Consider the following 19,284-nt stretch of genomic DNA (forward strand, 5'->3'; position numbering starts at 1 on the left):
TCTGCTTTTTAAAATACACAAGTCTGGTGGCAAATACCCCAATTTCCCTATATGCCTAACAAACACATTAATTTTTAGAGGATCTGATATACATTGAAAAATAGAATGAATGCATGGAGCTCCAGAGTGGGTATTTATCATGTCATGCAGAGACAGGAGACGTTACATTATAAAAATGAAGAAAATGGAAACCCAGCATTTCACCTTGTTAGCAGATCTAAACATCATGAAACACTGCTAAGGGGAATGCCCTACAAGTGGCTATAAACTATTCCATTCCAGAAAATAGCGCCATCCATCATTTCCATTGCAGGGTTTTGGTTTGGGGGTTGTTCTAATCTTGAGTGATGTGCGGGAAAGGGGGTGTGGTCAAGCATGGCATCGCAGCAATAGGACTCAGGGAAGATGACAGAGGATTGTTTTTATTTTTAGATTATGTAGTGCTCCTCTTCGCAACAGGTCAAAAGTCCACGTATCTGCTAGCACCCTCTGAGATTCTGAACATGCCCAAGTGCTGCTCTTAACTTTGAGGCATAGCAATACAGAGCCTTGTATCAGATCTATCCAACCTGTTCATCTCTCATATGATCCTGATGCAGAGAATCCAAGTGATCGCCAGCTTTACTCTTGACAGTCACTGTATTATTTTCTAACCTGTGTAATCCTTTTTAGATCAGTCACTTCTGCTGCAGACCGTTTCGTGCATTCATTTCTCTTTGGAAATGCAACTCCTGCTTTCTCCCTCATCCTTTCTTGTATTTCAGAGTCTCGTTATACCAGATGACAACTTTTACATTGTGTATACTCGTAACATTGTGAAGAAATCTGAGGCACGGTAAGTGGAACAGCTTTTTTCTGGACCCAGAGCAGGCAACCGCACTGAAGCAAAAACTAACTGGCCCGTCTGGAATATTGATCCATGAACATGGAACAACATTCCACACGCGCCAGCCAACAAGATAGAACTTATCTTCTCCCCTTGACCCCCAAAACATACAATACGTCTAAACATATAACAGTGGATAGGAGAAACACAATTTGGCAAGATAAATTAGCCATGCAAACAAACTGTCAATACTACGTTAAAGTGACCCAGCAAGGGCAATAGGAAAGCAAATACAATGCACTAAATACAATAAAACAAATGAACATATAATGCAAAGATAACAACTAAGGTGTCAGTTATCACATACCCTGACACTCACTAACGCACATAGTCTCTGAGTTTAACAGGAGGCCCACAGCTCCTAACCAGACGCCTCGCGCCCCCACCACTCTCCCCAGACAGGTCACACCCCTTGCCCACATGCACGCCATCCACAAACGAATCTACACCCACAACCTCCCCTTCCATGTCATGAGCAGCAGCAACTTCGCTCAGCCGCACTCCATTCTCCTCCAAAACACGAGCTTCCTGACATTTGGGTGCAAAATCTAACAGATCGCCATCATCACCACAACCAGACATGGCCCCCTTATCCACCCCACTTTTACTGCAATCTAGGACTACAATACGCCTTTTTCTCCACTTTGAGCCATCCAACTGTACATATCCCCTTTCCACATTTCACTACCCCGATGGAAGGTAAAAATGCACTACCTCCTTTCGGAACAAATCTGGGATTCTTTACACAGACTACATCCCCCACCATCACCTGTAACTCCTTTCTATCCTTTTGATTCATCCTCACAGCCTCCTGGTGCGCCAATACTCTCCGTTGTACACCATTTAAATCCAAATCACAGGGGCTACCACAGCCCAATTCCAAGGACCTCAATCTAGATCCCGGCTTCCTTCCCCTCATCAATTCAAAAGGTGTCCTACCCATGCTTACAGACGGGGTCCTGCGATAAGCCGACAAATATTCTGAAACCACATCCTGCCACTCTAGCCCATTGGCAAGGGCCAGTTGAATGGCACTTTTAATCACCCCATTTACTCTTTCCACCAGGCCATTTGCACTGGGATTGTAAAGAGCTGTACGATGATGCTCTATACCACAGTGCCACAAAAAATCCCTCATGAGCTTGGAGGTAAATTGAACACCATTATCCGTTACCACACTGGCTGGTATTCCTTCCCTATCAAATATTTTTTTTAGAAAGGCTATTACACACTCTGTCGTCACTCTGCCAAACGCCGCCACTTTCACCCATCTGGACGTGTAGTCTACTAACACCAACAAAAATTTACATTCGGGTTGTAAACACTCGAATGGACCCTTAATGTCCAGAGCCACCTTTGACCAAACCTCCTTGGGAAACTTCACAGCATGAACCAGCTGAGGATGAACCACCTTGCTCTTGTCACTCGTGGCACACGCAAAACAATCCTTCACGACCATCTCATCCTCACGATCCATAGATGGCCACCAATACTCTTCACGCAACCTCCTCTTTTTCAAAGATTATCCTAAATGCCCTTCATGAGCCAACGCCAGGAGCCTACCCCTTAAACTAACATGTGGAACCAATCTCTCCCCTCCCGACACACTCCAGGGAGCAACAGCCAAATCATCCAACACCTGAGCGTATCCTTTACCTTCTGGTCTACCTTTGACAGCCTCCCAACCCTTGCGCAAACCTTCTTTGACCCAGCACAACTCGACATCCTTTTTGCTTTCTGTCACCCAATCAGACTTTTCAATCGTTCGAATAACGCAGGCAATCTGTAACTCCTCTTCCCCAATAAACTCACCTTGAGCACTCACAGGCTTTATCACAGGTAACCGTGACAAACAGTCAGCCACCATGTTTTGTTTTCCAGGCAAATACTCCATAGTGAAATTATACTCCTGTAATTCCACCACCCACCTGGCTATCCTTGGAGACACAGACACTGCGCCACGAGCGGAGAACACAAGAGGCCTATGGTCTGTCCTGACCACATATGGAATGCCCCACAAGAATGTTCTAAAGTGTTTTGACGCCCAAGTCACCGCCAAAGCCTCAGGCTCAATCACAGAATACCAGCTTACAGAATCTCTCAAAGTTGTGAATGCGAACGCTACAGGTCTATATTCACCCTCACACCGTTGCTCCAATACAGCACCCAGCCCCACCTCACTGAAGTCCACAGTAAGTATTGTTTTGCATTTGGGGTCAAATGACTTTAAACATGGAGCATTATCTACATCATTCTTCACAGTATTGAACTCGTCCAAACATTTGCCGGACCACTCAAATCTAACACATTTCTTCAGTAAAGCTCTCATGAATAGTGTTTTCTCAGCATAGTTAGGTATAAATTTCACATAGTATTCGGCTAAACCTAAAAATGACTTCAACTGGTCCTTATTTGTAGGTGTCGATGTCGATTTCATCACCTGTACCATCTGCCTTAGGACTGACACCTTCAGCACTGAGGGTGTGACCCAAATATGTCACCTTATCAAAACCCACTTGACATGTCGACAACTTCACAGTCAATCCCTTCTTACTTACCACCTTCATAACATCATGTAGCCTGACATCATGTTCTTCATGACAACTGCCCCACACCAATATATCATGCTGGAAATATTACACCCCAGCCATGCCACCAAACAATTCATGCATGAGTCGTTGAAAAACCGCAGATGCCGATGCCAGCCCAAAAGGCATGCAGCAAAAGCGATAGGCACCAAAGGGAGTCACAAAAGAGGTAAGTGGCCTGTAATCAATGTTAGTCAATCTGGTGGTATGCAGCAGAAAGGTCCAATGTCGAAAAACATGTTGCCCTACCCAGGGTAAGTAATAGCTTGTTAATGTTAGGCAAAGGATGGCGAGCCACCCAAATACTTGAGTTTAACTCTCGAAGATCCACGCACATCCTGAGACCACCATCACCCTTCTTAACAAGTACAACCGGAAACAACCACTCCGAACACTCTATTTGCTCTATGACCCCTTCAGCCATCAGCTTATCCAACTCGGATCTTAAACCTTGCCTTGCCATCACTAGAACCCCTCTCACCTTATGTGCCTTCGGTACTGCACCCCTTTTTAGAATAATGCAGTGAGAAAATTCCTTGAGCTTCCCCAATTTGTCAGAAAACACTTCCGGGTATTTAGCTCTCAGCGACTCAGACGTCACCCGACACACCTCACCACCAAGTTCCTCCTGAATGCTTAACACAGGTACATCTTTCCCTGGATGAATTTCAATACTCAAAGAAGCTTGTTCATCCCATCCCAACACACTGGTTCCCTTGAGCGCAACATACAGTTTACACATGGTTTGTTGACCTTTGAATTGAATGCAAGTCTACTCGTAACCCAGCACACTAATAGGACTCTGACCATAAGCACTGGGACTGATGTCAGAGGCACGCAAGGCTGAAACCTCCTTCCCCAACTTCTCCTTGTAAATTTCTGGAGACACTATAGTGTAAGGCGAACCAGAATCTACTAACATCTCCAAAGGGTAACCGTCAACCAAAACTGTAACCCACGGACCTTTCCGTGAGGCCCCCTCCACATGAAGTATGACACCCTGCTCAGCTTTAACAGGACCCCAATATACTGGTCCACTCCGTCACCATCTGATGCCACCATGCCAATCACCCCTCTAGGTTGCACCTCCCCATTAACCTTGCACATGCATGCATAATGACCTTTACATTTGCATCTTCTGCATTCAATATTAATAGCAGGACATTCCTTTGAACCAGTTTGATGGCTAAACCAACCACATTTCCTGCATGGTTCTCTAGCCCTGGACAACCTTCCTCTCTGGTTGTCACCCTTGTCAGATCTCTTTTTATTAACCACACTGCCTCTTCTGTTTTGAAGCAAAATGGCCTGAATTGTGTCCCTGGAACCTTCCTTTGTCAGTGACAATTTGCACACTCGCTTTGGATGCCTCTATGGCCCTGGTAATCTCCACGACTTCGTCCAGTGGCGGGTCGCTTTTGATCCAGTCTCTCCCTAATCTTCTGACTGCTGGTGTTCATCATAATTTGGTCTCTTAGGTATTCTTCCAGAATCCCCAAAAATCTACAAGTGGCCATTGATGCCTGCAAAGCCGTAACATATGAATCGATAGACTCCCCCGACCCTTGCGCTCTGGAAAAGAACTTGTAGCATTCCAAGACCATGTTGATTCTCCTACCAAAACGACATTCCAGCTTTTTTAAAGCAGTCTCATATGTGCTCACCACCCTTTCGCCTTCACCACTACCAGGAACCGTCGCCTCCTCTCCTGGCAAATGGCGAAACATTTGCAAACCCTCCGTGCCAATACAAAGTGCTGCTTCCTTTTCATCATCGCTAAATTTTGCTCCCCCAGCTGCCCTCAAGTACACTTTGAAAGACTCAATCCATTGGTCCCATGGGGACGCCGGTTCACCAGGAGCTGGTAAAAATGCAGGAGGGGGTGTGGCAGCAGTGTGAAACATGATGATGGCACACAAAAATGATACAAGAAGTTGATGTAGGAGGAACGCCCTAGCCTCACCGTGGCCTTTGTGAAAGAAAAACACTTAGCCAGAACCAATAGACTCTCCCCCAGGCTGACCTTGACCAACTTAGTATAACTGCGGGCAAACTGTCACCATACCTTATATGCGAGAGATCTTGCTGAAGCAGATCAAAGGCCACGGATGTGGGGAAGCAGCGCCGGGAATGCACCAAGGATGCACCAGGTGAATAGAACAATATTGTGTGCCTATTCACTAAACAAAAATATAATTAATTGATGCAGAGCACTGTAGAGCCTCATCCAATCCGAAGTTGGCTCGTGTGATGCGGGGCTGGGCTGGGAACACTCCTCCAGTGTGTGTCCCGCCCCACAGCTGACGTGGACCAAGTGGGGCACAGAAACACCAGCAGAGCGTGTCTACGCCACTCTACGCTCAGCTGGCTTCAGCCACACCTCCCACGTTGCAGGCTGCTGCGAGGGCCCAGCTCCAATGCGGCCCGCGGCTCCTGCTCACACCGTCTTGGGCCAAGTCTGCCCTCCGCAGCAGACAAGGGCACAGCAGGACGTGGCAGCAGTCCCTGCATGCATGGATAGGGACAGGGTCCAGATTTCCTCCGTCGCCAGTGAAGAAATCTGAGGCATGGTAAGTGTAACAGCTTTATTCTGGACCCAGAGCAGGCAACCACACCGAGCCGCAGTGAAGGAAAAACTAACTGGCCCATCAGGAATTTTGATCCATGAACATGGTACAACATTCCACATGTGCCAGCCAACAAGATACAACACATTGCTTTCTTTGATTGAACACTTTTGGCTAAGGATCTGTGTGCAGCCAGCAGGTCGCAGTTCCAGTCCCTGGTGAAACCGTGCGTCCCATTCAACCTTTCATGCGGCATGTACAAATGCAAAGCATGGCATAAACTGAAGCATTCAAAGGCACATGGCCTTCAAGTTGCAGACTCTCCCAGCCTCCAGACCTGTGTTAAAGTCAGTAAGAAGCAGCCTGCAAGCAGCACTGCCCCCGTAGGCAAGACACCCACACCACTGCAAACCTCACTGCATAGGCTGGACCCTGCTACGGCAGATCCCATAGCTCTTAATAATACCCAGCACCAAACACTGAGACATACCCGTCAGTGTGCCGCCCCTTTAGCCCTCCAGGTGGCACCATCTCCACTGCTGCTGCAGGAAGCAGTCTACGCCACTTCACTCACATGTGTGCTGGACAGCTGCTACTGCTGTTGCTTCCTGGAAATCCTTCTGAGGGGGCTGCCGAGGTTCCACATGCCTTTTTAAACAGTAGGCAGTCATCAGGGCCCAGCCTTTAAATTAACTTTGGGCCAGTCCTGTTAGTGCTGAGCATACATGGTGCTGGCTTTTGCTTAGATGCATAGAAGGACAGCATGTCATGGGCCAAAGGCGTGGCACAGACCGGGGGCTGGCTATGTTGGATTTCACAGAGATGAATCACGATTGACTGATTGTCTAAGATTCCATTGCAACCTACAATTGCCACTCACAGGATGGAGCAAGGTCAGCTTTCCCAACCTTGGTGCAGCCTGTGAGAGGCAATGACAGGTGGCAAGCCGGGGTAATGGTCAATGTCTGAGAATGAGGGTACAGACTGCAAATCAAACATCTGTGAGCTATGTTTTGCAAATGTGCATGTTTGGGCAGCTCAGAAAAGCACTCCTTAACCTCACAGATAGACAGATTCAAAAACGGAATGATTAACGTTATGCCTGAACCCGTTTACATATAAGGAGGGGGCTTAGCTGGCATGGAGGGTCCCGTGTCAGGCACCCCAATAGACAAGTCTCCACTGCCAGGCACCCCAATCGACAAGTCTCCGCTGCCTGAGTGATAACACTGGCTGGGAACGAGATAACTGTGGCCCGTTCCTCTATTATAGACAGGAGCTGCTGTATATATTCTGTAGGGTGACATTAAAGTAGCTCTCCCTTCCTGCAACGATGCATTCACTTACTTGACAAACATTAAGCTTAGGCTGGCACAAATGATCCTCCAGCTGTTGCCAATAATGTGTCAACATTACTAATATTGCAACTACCAGAAAAATAAACACTCATTAATCACGTTGGCTGGAGACCAAGCAAAGCAAACACTGCACTTTTAACGTTATCGACTTCCCCTGAACAGAAAAAGTTGGCGGCCACTTTACGGTTTGAAATGACAGCATTGCTTAAGAAAGCCCTGCTTTCCCAACACAAGCTGTAGACATTAGTTGACTAGTTCCGTACATCTCTGCTTTGAAACGCACATCAAATTAACCCCCTTTCTGTCATAATTGCAAATATTATTAGAGCATTTGAAAGGACTGGTTAAGCAGTTGTTACCACCAAAATCTCTTATTACAACTCTCTAGGTTAAAATTATAAATACATTTGAGAAAAACAATTGCAATGTGGCGACTGTGTTCTAGTCTTTCTTTGTAAGGCTAGAGTGGTTAGCCCGTTACGCGATACCCTCCCTAGGGTTAGAGGCAAGCAGGACCTCACTGGGAGAGACTCGCCCCGTGGGGAAAAGGACTCCCATTCCGATGAGGAACTCCCTACAACCTAACTGGATAGGTCCTATGGGAAAGAATCAGGAAGAATCGTTATACATCTGTTACTCTGATGTCCCAAGTGAAAGAAAGGGCCTATCTGGTACTTTAACAAAGAAATCCAACGGAACACTAATGATCACTAGTCTGATACAGAAGAACTATTACGTTGCGCAGGGTAAACCCCAGCAGAGCGTCCTAAATATTGGAGTATGAGACTCCGGGGAGAGAAAAGCTCAGGAATTTCAAAGTTGTGCTGGCAGCTTCATGGGAGAAGGGGAGAAGGTGATACAGCTTCCGACGAGCAAGGGAAGCTTACGCTTACTGGTGTCCGACATGCACCACAAAGAAGAAAGGCTCTGGAGTGCCAATCGAACCAGTACAGCTCATGGCGAAGCGGCGTCCAGACTGGACAAACCGAGAGAGAATGTTGGCAAATGATTCATAGACAGTGAAGCAGAGTAAAAAGTAACACCGCAGAAGGGGGTTAACCAAAGAGGAGGAGAGAAAAAAAGTTGCTGCTCTGACCAGAGGAGAAAAGTCTATGAGATGGACTACCGACCCGGTGACCCAAGACCACACAGGTAATGAGAAGAGCAGGAGACCTTAGAGGGTAGTGAGTATAACAAATACAATACTCATATTTGTCTCAGTAAGACCCAAAATAATGAGAATACGGAATTATTACTAGGGTCATCAGTAAGACCCGAAGTAACAAGAAGACAGAATCATTACTGGGGTCATCATACCCGTCCCAGTGAGTCAAAGTACCAAGAATAGTGAGAATCATTACTGGGCTCATCATATTCGTCCCAGTGAGAGACAAAATAACGAGAAGAGCGAGAATCATCACTGAGTGAATCATCCTCGTCCCAGTGAAAACCCATAGTGAAAAGAGTGAACTTTACTGAGGAGAAGATCATTTATAGCTCTCAAGATAAACACTGGGTGTCATAGAGAGACACGTTCAAACATGTGTGTAAAGGACATTGTGACAAAACCTCAAGGGAAGGTCTATACAGAGGATCTTGAAAAGCCAAGAGAAGAGGAATCCAGGGGCTGGAAGAGTCCCCTAATAGAACTCCATGAACACAGGGCATAGACAAGAGCTATCTTAAGAATCTATATTGATAGAGATTTGCTGAGAAAGCAGTGCAAGAGAAGGAAGCCATTCTCCTGAACTTTTGTTTTTTTCATTAGTGATATGGTCAGAGCAGTTTAATTTTGGATTGAGGACCGACTATTAATTTGGACTTCACAACTGACGACGAGCACCCTAGTTAGTTGTGTTAGGTATGGAAAACCATAGCTTAAGGAAAGGGAGGCCTTTTCCTTATGATTTAAATACAAACATGTCAAGAATGGAAAATTCTTGCCTGCCTCCTTCTTCTGAGCTGCCACATACCATATACAAATCAAAGATGGAATGAAAAATGGCTAGCCGTTGTGATGCTGGAAATGCATTCGAGGGACAGGGCCTCCCTGTCCTTGTCCTGTAGTCCTTTTTCATTTGTGTTCTGTATTGTTTTCTGCCCAGGAGTCCATGTGGGACTCCTGGCAGTGCAGCTCTTCCTGTTTCTGGTTTGGTGTACAGACCCATGGGATACCCTTAGGGCACCCATGGGTGGGGGTGCATCCCTGTGACCCTAGCACCTTTGTGTGGCCCACAGAGCAGGGTATGGGCTGGTGGCAACTCCATGCTGAATTTGACAGGTGCTCTGAGTATCCTCCATTTTGGGATACCCAGGCCCTGGCATTGGAATCAGTTGATTCCTGATAAGAAACAATTTGGCCCCTGTGGCCTCTTGCTTTCTATTGCCTGTTACCTTGTTTTCCCAAAGTCCTGGGAAGCCCTGGCTCTGTCCCTTCCCCCTGACTGGCTGTTGGGTGGAAGTTCTATATATGGTGTTGTTGTGATGTCTAGGCCAGACTGGCTGGAGCCTTTCCAGTGACTGTATGTTATGGGTACACCCTGTCGGTGGGACCTGGGTGAATGGAGTGTGTGACGAATATGCACTTCTTGTTGTGGATGTCTAGTTTTTGGTGTTCAATGGCTGAGACAGCCCTTCTGGAAACTGGTATGAATGCAGTGTGGAGTGTACTTCCACCCAACAGCCAGTCAGTGGGAAGGGACAGAGCCAGGGCTAGGCTCTATGGAGAATGGAGGATACTCCGAGCACCTGTCAAATTCAGCATGGAGCTGCCACCAGGGTATCCCATGGGTCTGTACACCAAACCAAAAACAGGAAGAGCTGCACTGCCAGGAGTCCCACATGGACTCCTGGGCAGAAAATACAGAACACAAATGAAAAAGGACTACAGGCCAAGGACAGGGAGGCCCTGTCCCTCCAATGCATTTCCAGCATCTCAACAGCTAGCCAACAGGGGGCTGAAACACTGAATGCCTGCTGGACATCTATGAATCCTTCTTTGTAAGCAAGTAGCTCACTTGGAGGAACCAGTGGTGAAAGGCAACATGGTGGTAACACTTCCGTTTTCCTCAATGGAAGTGATGGCTGGATGGGCCCCAGCAAATGCAGCATGTAAGGCGAGTACTGCAAAGTGCACATTGTAAGCCTGCAGAACCTAAGTATATTGCCGTGTCATTAGACTGCTGGCTGGCAATATGGGGTCAGTTGCTGGGGCCCCACTGAAGCTCGAGGCCTCATTAATTTCAAAGGGTTGAAGGCCCTTACGTTGTCCCTGCATTCCCCAAAGTGCTTTGTGGCATTGAATAGGAAAGCTGTTTCTCCAGAGTGCAAGTTAGTTTGCTATGTGATTTTGACAGGGCCAGCCCAAGGACTGGGTCATCTATGTCCTTTGGGAGCCTCACAGCCTTTGCACACAGAGCTGTTTGAGGGCTAAGAACTTTGAAAGATGCACCTACTTGAGGAAACTTCAGGCTAGCTAAATGTGTGCCTTCTTTTTGAACTGACTAACACAAAACAACTTGTTAAAAGTTTCTTAATTTAATTATGTGTTCTTATTTGACAAACAGAAAAAGGGTTTATTTTTTGGTGGATCATCAAATGTCTGTCAACAATGGCTATAAGCAGGCAATCGTACCATATAGTGTCTTGAAAGCAAATTTGCAAAACCCATATAGAGGAATATTGAAGGCCACCCCAAATTGATCCAAATAAATAGGTATTATTTGTTTGCAGACTTTAATATTCGAAAATATGACATAGAACCAGTTTTCCTTCAAGCAGATTAGTCAAACCATTTGGTGGAGCGCTGCGTGGAAAGACATACATTATCTGTGATACCACAGCTCAGGTTTAGCTGCCACTGATGGGAGTCTACAGAAGATGGAGATATTTTTTATCTTGGCCTAGGATGTATACAGTTTCTGAGCATATCTTTCCGTTGTACCACTCCACAATATACTGCTTGAGATATGTTCCCAGCAAGGAGTTAAGTTAGAACCTTATTCACTTTACATAATCAAAGCTGAAGTCCTTTGCCCATAAGAATTAATGTTTACATTGTAAATGGACCAATTATGTGCTGAAGGCTTGATCACAAACAAAAGCAAGGACACTAGACCTGGTGGTGTTTCATATGGTTGTTGTCTTTAATTCAACTGCCCTGAGGTGAAGCATCCTTTAAGTCCATTATCTTCATGTATGACCACAAGATTGTCTATACTGGTCTATGCCCATACACACTACATGATGTGGGCTTATACTGCTGACATTTTTCTTTTTAGTACCCTTTATGTTTTTATGGTTTGAGATCGATCAATGCCAGGTTTATTTTACGATTCAGACATTTCGGGTATGTGTCTGTGGCTGTTAACTGCAGACCTTCCATTTGTGAATGGTATCTCTATTTGTTTTATAGAACATTTTCCTTTTGAATTCCAACTCCCACTGGTAGGGCTATGTCTGTCAACACCCAGATCCTGGAGGTATTTTAATGTATTGAGTTGCCAGGAATTTACACCTATTGTACCATTATATACTAGGTCCAAGGTGACCTATTTTGCACAGAGATAGGAGTATACGTGAGTGATGGAGTATTAGAGTAGTCATTTTATAAAGTGTGTTGTCTGCTTTCTGCAGAGACACTTCGCGTGTTAATGTGAGCTCACCAAAGACCCCTTGACTGATGGAGAATGGGGTTTGCTGTAGGATTTTAGAGTTTCAAGGGTACACGCATCTCTTGGTTTAAAACAGGGTTATCGTGTGCTGTTGACTCATTCTGCTTTGTATTGCTTTCCAAAACAGGTGGAGCTCTGAGGATTTGGAAAATGGGTGCATGTTTTAGCGCAAAGCAAGTACACCAAATAGAGAGGTTTGTATCAGGCAGCACCTGCCCACACCCACCAACCCTACTGCACTCTCTCGTCCACCAGCTACCGACTCTACCACCACTCTCTACCCGCAGCACGCACCCTACCCTTGCTCACTCTACCCCCAGCCACCCTCCCTACCCCCAAGCTCCCTACCACCAGTGAACCACCCTAACCCCATGCCAGCTACCCCCACCCGACCACCCTACCCCCACAACTACACCTCTTATCGCATCCTCTTTTGAAACTATGCACTCTCCTCCTTGCACCCTGGTACCTATAGATGCTAAATGCAACGCGCAGCAGTAAACGACAAAACTATTGGCTTTGCCAATGCTTGTTAGGTCTGGTCAGAGAGCTTTCGTTCACTGCCAGAGTGTTTCTATGTGATTATTGTGAAATCAATCTCACAACTCCCATTGTGCTCCGACTCCCGAGCAAGGGGAGTTGCAAAATGGATTTCTGCTTGCATAGTGTTTGTTCCCTCCCTCTCTGCCCCTACATGCCGTGCCTGCTTCTGTGGGGACAACCTCGAAACCCTACGCATAATCCAGGTGCAGGAACAGATCCAACAACGCTTCACCCTCTCCCTGTCCACTTTCCCCTGACTTCCCTCCTCTTCCTTGCTCCTCTGGCACAGCTCGGCCCCTGCAGAAAATGAATTAGGAACGGTCCTTTCACACTGGATTAGGTCAAATGTTCTTTTCGCAATGCACGCCGGCTTCCACCAGAGCTAATGAAGGCACATATTAGAGAAGGTCCCTGGTGGTAGTCAGCTGCTCCTTCAGGAATAGGAACTGCATCCTAGAGAATGCACTTTTCCATAAGTGGACACTTTGAAGGAGACAGTGAAGCTCTCCAAGTAGAGAACAGATGAGCGAATCATGCTTTAAAGGCGTGCTCAGTTTCTTTGCTGCAATGATGTGTTGTTACTTATGTATTGCATTACATTATTAACGCCGTGTTTGCTGTACCTTTTTCCGGGGTCTTTTTTTAAAGCCTTCCTGCCCAGAAGAATACAACAGTCCTCTATCTATTTCTGCAGAACAGGTACCTCTCTTCTAACCCCTTGGGCCACTGCCACAAGGAATTTTCCAAGACATCTGGATTGTCCCAACCATCCACAGAGTACCACCACGCGTACCCATTGAAAGTGATGGAGAACAAGACCCCTGAATGACCAGCACATCAAGAGTAGCTGAGCTCCCAGGATCAGCAACACAAGCAAATCATAAATCAATACTGAATTATACGTGTGTTTGCCTGTAAACCCTCCACTCTAAAATGTAGTATGCAGGAAATCAGCCCATTGTGAGCCTGCGTAATGGTTCCGGGAAGAGCTCCATCAGTCAGTGTAAAGTGCAACCGTGAAGGATAAATACATTCTCCAAGCCGCATCAATGCTCGAACATCCCATTTCATTCATCACATCTCCATCCACAGGCAGCACTTCAGCCAATCAGAATCATTAAAATATATATTTCAAGATTCACTGCTTTTGATGAGCATTCCATTTGAATCAATATATAGATGATAAAGGGATGCAAAATACAATCCCTGGGGAAAGGTGTCTGATCTGGAAACTCACACAATCAACCTCAGCTCCTCTGACGACCCTGTGTCGCTGCTCATCTTTTAGCCTTCTCGACTTTCCCATGGGAATTGATTACCCGCACAGCGCACACACCTCGAAACAAGCATTGGTGAAGCCAACAGTTTTGCTAATTGACAGGCACTGCCACAATGGTACTACCCGGTGAGAAGATGCCAACAGCTAGAACATAATTTGACTACCTAGGAAGATTATGCCAGCACCTGTTAAATGTCCAATACCTATACACTTGCCAAACTGTTGGCTTTGCCAATGCTTTGTTTACTTCAGTGTAATGAATAGGTGCAAAGACAGACATATTTCTTATAACTCAAGCGGCTGAAGGCACACTTGGTTAAGGCAGGTTTGTTACACCAGAAGCTCATTTACAGCTCCAATTAAGCCGTTCACTCTCTGAAGACTGAAGAGTTAACTCTGGCAGTTCGTGTACAGCACAAAGTTAGATGTTACTGCCTGACAGAGCTAGCTCAAAGAGATCCCAGGAGGAAGTGTTTTTAAGGCAGGGGGTGGGCAGGTAGTGGGTGGGGAGGGCCGTAGGGATTAGCACGGCCTTGAGAGGTCAATGGGTGGGTCACACCTAGAGGCTGTGTGTCCCTCCTCACATCCCCATCAAAGAATATCAGCTCCATGCACGGATTTCAAATCACCCTGAAAAGGCAACTTCTTGCCCTTGAAGGACACCTGACAATTCCCAGTGGATTCATACCACCCCGTGATGATCCTCCAACCCAGGCTGGATCTGCACTTCTGGTATTGTAAATGTTTTAAATATTGCAACTATGTATCTTGTGAAACCATCACTTGTCTCTGATGTCCCTTGTTAATGTCCTGACCTTCCCGCCCCCCAATCCCAGGATCTTGTAGGTTTTTCAGAAGGATGCAGCAGTTTGGGTTGTTCGGGCCAGGCGGGGCTCATGTATACCAAACTACCCAGTGTTTTGAGGCCAGTCCTCGGATAGACTCTCCTTGAAACTCGATGGGGTGTCTCTGAATTCAAGAATAAGGTTAGGAGAGCTTACTAACTTAATGTTTTGCCCAACGAACTAAAAACCAAATCTTGCCCTCACGAGTGCTATATGGAAGCCCACTACAGCGATCTGAAAGGTTTGCCCCCCCCCCCCCCCGCTCTCGAGCGGGCAGAGCAATTTAAATACAGGCTAACTTGAAGTCTATTGTAAAACTACCCAGGCACTGGTAGCTGTGCAAAAACACTACTGTTGATATATTTTAATCCAGTAATAGTGCGCCCTTGATTAACATGGTTCCACTTTATGATATTTTGAGATGATTTGATTATAAAGATTGTGTGTGATATTTTATGCTTTTATAGTGTGGACATGTTTGCACACTACACGACTAAGGAACTATAAAATGGCTAAAAGAAAAGCCACCACTCAACTTTAGGAACTACAAAGTCTGTTAAAAGATCAGCGCAGTTCAACAAACTCGAAGAGGCTAGTCACCTAATTACTGAGATTAAAGCCTTATTTATGCAATCTTAATCAAACAGATTCTGGGGTCACGTGGCCCGGGACAAAGGGATCATGCCTACAGCGAGATTCAAAAGGCTGCCTGCCATTGGTCATAGGTAGCATAGAGGCGGGCTTTAGGAGCTGGGAAAGTATGCATTGACATGGGAATCCGTGGGGGTGCGAGTCTCCTCTCAGCAGTGCAAAGGGCAGGCCCGGCTCCAGCTGGCTAGACTCTTACCCCCAGTCACTAGAAAGCCACATTCTGAGAGCAGCAGTGTCAGGTGGTCTTTCTCCTCATTTACCCCAACCCGGTCTCCAAGGCTTTTACATTGTAACCCTTTAACTTCAGCACACGCCCGCGCCACTTATGATACATGGATAGTCTCGGGAGGATAGCTCAGGGGCAATGTGCTCACCTTGGAAGCAAGATGACACAGAGGTACCACAGGTTCGATTCCCTGGTCCGCGCTTAGAAACCTCTGGGTGTTAAGTACGTTATAAATAACCTATCATATCATAAGCAACCACACTGCTGAGCTTTCCTTTTTGTGTGGGAAGGGGAATTTTTTGTCCAAGCAGAGAGAAATCACCTAAACGAAACTTGTCAACATTAAAACATTCCATTTCAAAATTCACTATAGCATTCTGTAGAGCACTGCAAATGCCTCAGACACTATTACAGGAAAATGACGCCTGCTACAGATAAGTTAAGGCTGCCCGCTAGGAGGTTGGGAGTTTCATGTCATGGCCCCACTTGAGGGGGTCGGCTGAGATTTAATGTTTTTATGTGCTAGATCTGTGTTTAATATTTTGTGATTGTTGTATCTTTTATGGGTATTTATATCCCAATAAAGTTTTATTGACTGTTAGTGCAGCGCTGGTCGATGGGCCGGTTCTTTGGGGGATCCGAGACATGACATCAGATGTCTGGCCGGATCTCGGGACCTGGTCTGCCACAGCCCTGACCAGGCTATGCCGACCCCCAGCTTTGCCGAAGGAAGCTGGTACTCAGTGATGTAACCTGCCACCACTTGGCGTGTCTGTAGTTCCTATCCACTCAGCCAGGGGAGTTGCTAGGTCTGGAAAAGACCTGGGGCTAAGCTGATGTTGGGACTGTTGGGACTGGGGGCTAGCTAGTCTTTTGGCTGTAGCTCCTGAGATTCTATCAGGGGCTACAACCAAAAGATCAGGGGCTATAGCCCCCTTAGCCCCCCCCCCCTAGCACCCCTGCACTCAGCCAATTTTCTTTCTTGTGGCCAGAAAGGGACACCACGGGAATCAATGGGCCATGCATATAACTGGGAGGGTCCAGCATTGTTGAAAGTAGGCTTTCTACATGCTGGCCACACTTTTGTTTTCCAGATGTGCATTTTACACTTCCATAGAAAAACAAAAGGAATTTTCAAACTGAAAAATGCTGCTTGCATTCACTCGTTTTCTTTGAAATTTATTTTTTGTCGTACGTTCACACATACTTTGTCATTTGTGTGCGCCTTTGTGTTTTATCACAGGTTATATCGATAAAGATGCCATATGCTTGTCAAACTGGTTAAATCACAAATAAATGCTTCTGTTGTCCTGATAGCAGTTATCAAGAAATGAAATTGTGGGTTTGTGGGACAACATTGTTGATTTTCTCTACAGGAGCAGAAATACCCCCACCTCTGCCATGAATCTATTCAAGCGACCAGCCCAACCCATCCCCGGGCCAACACACATTTTATAGAACTGTCTTTTTTTTATTATGCATTGCAAAAAGGCATACGATTAGCAAGCAGTTTTGAATATGTAACATCTCAGCAACGGTCTGAACCTTCTGAGCTACCCTGGCAGCCTTCTACTATAGTGCATGTCTATGGATCCCTGTATTTTGGGTGCACCACTGCCATGGAAGTGATTTAAAATGGAATTGATGTGCAGTGTTGAGTTTGGAAAAAAGCAGCATGAAAGAAATTGCACCATTTTTGAAATATTATTTTGAACATTTCCTTTGAGTGGAGTCCAACTGCTGGCCATGCATCCTCGAAACTCCGCCCATACCTCCAAACTCCACCCCCAACCTGGCCTTTGGGGTCCCCCGTTAAATTATTTCCATTTCCACCATTGCGTTAGTGAACAAATTGAAATCTCTGGCGTGATTGCCTGTATACACCAAGGTATCGGATCGTCTAAAATACCTGAAAAGTACACATGTATTTACAGCAAATCACTTCCCTTGTGCAAATGTATAATATATGTTCGAAATCACTTGCAAAGTAGTGAGACGTCACCACCGGCTGACAGAACTGTTCTGGAGCATATCACCTTGCAATATTCGAACGTTTACTTACCACAGAGAAAAAGAGTCATAAACCATTGCGGACTTCGTCCCTGTCCTTTCTCTGGGCCCCTCCCCCTTCGCGTCGGTATCATTAGACGGAATGTGCCGCGAACGACTTGAAAGCGGACAAAATACGCCCCTGTAGACTCCGAGGCACGTCGGATTACTGCCTTTGTCGGGGCTAGGTTTCTCAAGTTACCGCCCCCCCCAAGCCCCCCAGTGCATCTAATGGGCTACCATGTGCGTTTTCTTCTAAATTCACAAAACGTTTTACAGCTGCAAAGTACATAAATGTTTAGAAAGCAATTTTGCCTTACCTTAATTTTTGCGATGATATCCTCGTTTTCTGGCACTGCAGGATTAATGGCAATAACGACACCTTCATAGCCATTGCCTTTCAGCTGCACTTGCGACGCGTGCAGCGCGTGTGGGCGCAGCTCCAGCAGCACAGCAATGCTAAAAAGCATGAAACTCCCGCAGGGCGCCATTTCCAGCCTGTCTACAGACTTCTGGAGATCAATTCCTCAAACCTGCACGCCCAATACTGTGCAGAGCGAAAGTGAAGACAACTTATAGCCGCTGGTCCGGGGAAACTCCAGTCTGTGAGCCAGGAGTGACGTCATTTGGCGACTCCCCTTATGCAGGAGCCGTGCGTTTAACAGAGTCCCCCACTAGATGTCCCTCCTTTCAGCGCACGCTGGCATTCGCTCTGTTTCGCGGCACATAGCGTTGTGAATGCATAACATGCACACGAACTCACTAGAAGAAACTAGAGGTGTGGAATAAGGCGTGAGGTGGACAGGACGACGAGATCTGACTGTTGAATAAGAAACTAACCTCAGTCCAATTGTCCCAACGAGTAATATTAATTTGTGTGGGGTTTTGTGTGTGGCACCACTTCCAGTATCACATTTCTCTTTTGTGTTTGCCCATGCGACCTGTCTCTAGCAGTGTTAGGTGTACATTTTTGTTTAGTCATGGCTCATACCTGTCACCTTTTGAGGAGAAGTTACTAGCATGCACCAAAGCAATATAGACTACCCTACTCTCTCCACTGATCTGGACTACAGTTCCCAAGGGCGTTCAACCCACAAGCGCTTTGAGATCATACTAAACATAACATAATATAACATGAGAGCATAGATAGAAGGCAGGTGGATATGAGCAGGGAGACAACCCCTCCAGGGGCCAGATTACAGAAACTTTGGGCAAAGTCAAGGGCAAAATTGCACGGTATTAGCACTAGGGCAAAGTTTGCCCTATTTTTAAAAACAGTGGCACACTAGAAAACTACTGCACCATGACAAGGGCAGTTTTGCATATTAAAAGCACCAGGGCAAAAATTGCCTTAGTACAAAAAAGATGCATTTCTACTGCATTTTTGCACCAGGGCAAAGTTTGCCCTAGTGCTAATACGGAATGGTATTAACACTAGGGAAAACTTTGCCCTGGTGCAAAAATGCACCAAAAATGTACCTATTTTGTACTAGGGCAATTTTTGCCCAGGTGCTTTTAATATGCAAAACTGCCCTTGTCATGGTGCAGTAGTTTTCTAGTGTGTGCCACTGTTTTTAAAAATAGGGCAAACTTTGCTCTTGGTGCTAATACCGTGCAAT

At 46.1% G+C, this 19,284-nt stretch overlaps 1 protein-coding gene across 1 annotated transcript in view; it reads right to left on the bottom strand.

Annotated features, from left to right (window-relative positions):
* LOC138538398 (calcium-activated chloride channel regulator 1-like) overlaps positions 1-18,345 on the bottom strand; it is a 199,946-nt gene extending 181,601 nt beyond the window's left edge. The window contains exon 1 of the mRNA XM_069641527.1: positions 17,986-18,345. Coding sequence (XP_069497628.1) covers positions 17,986-18,156 — 171 coding nt within the window. The 5' untranslated portion in view covers positions 18,157-18,345. The remainder of the gene's footprint in view (positions 1-17,985) is intronic.
* Between the last annotated feature and the right edge of the window lie 939 nt (positions 18,346-19,284).

Source organism: Ambystoma mexicanum, chromosome 1q (genome assembly GCF_040938575.1).
Source record: "Ambystoma mexicanum isolate Mex_15411 chromosome 1q, UKY_AmexF1_1, whole genome shotgun sequence".
NCBI classification, from domain to species: Eukaryota; Metazoa; Chordata; class Amphibia; order Caudata; family Ambystomatidae; genus Ambystoma; species Ambystoma mexicanum.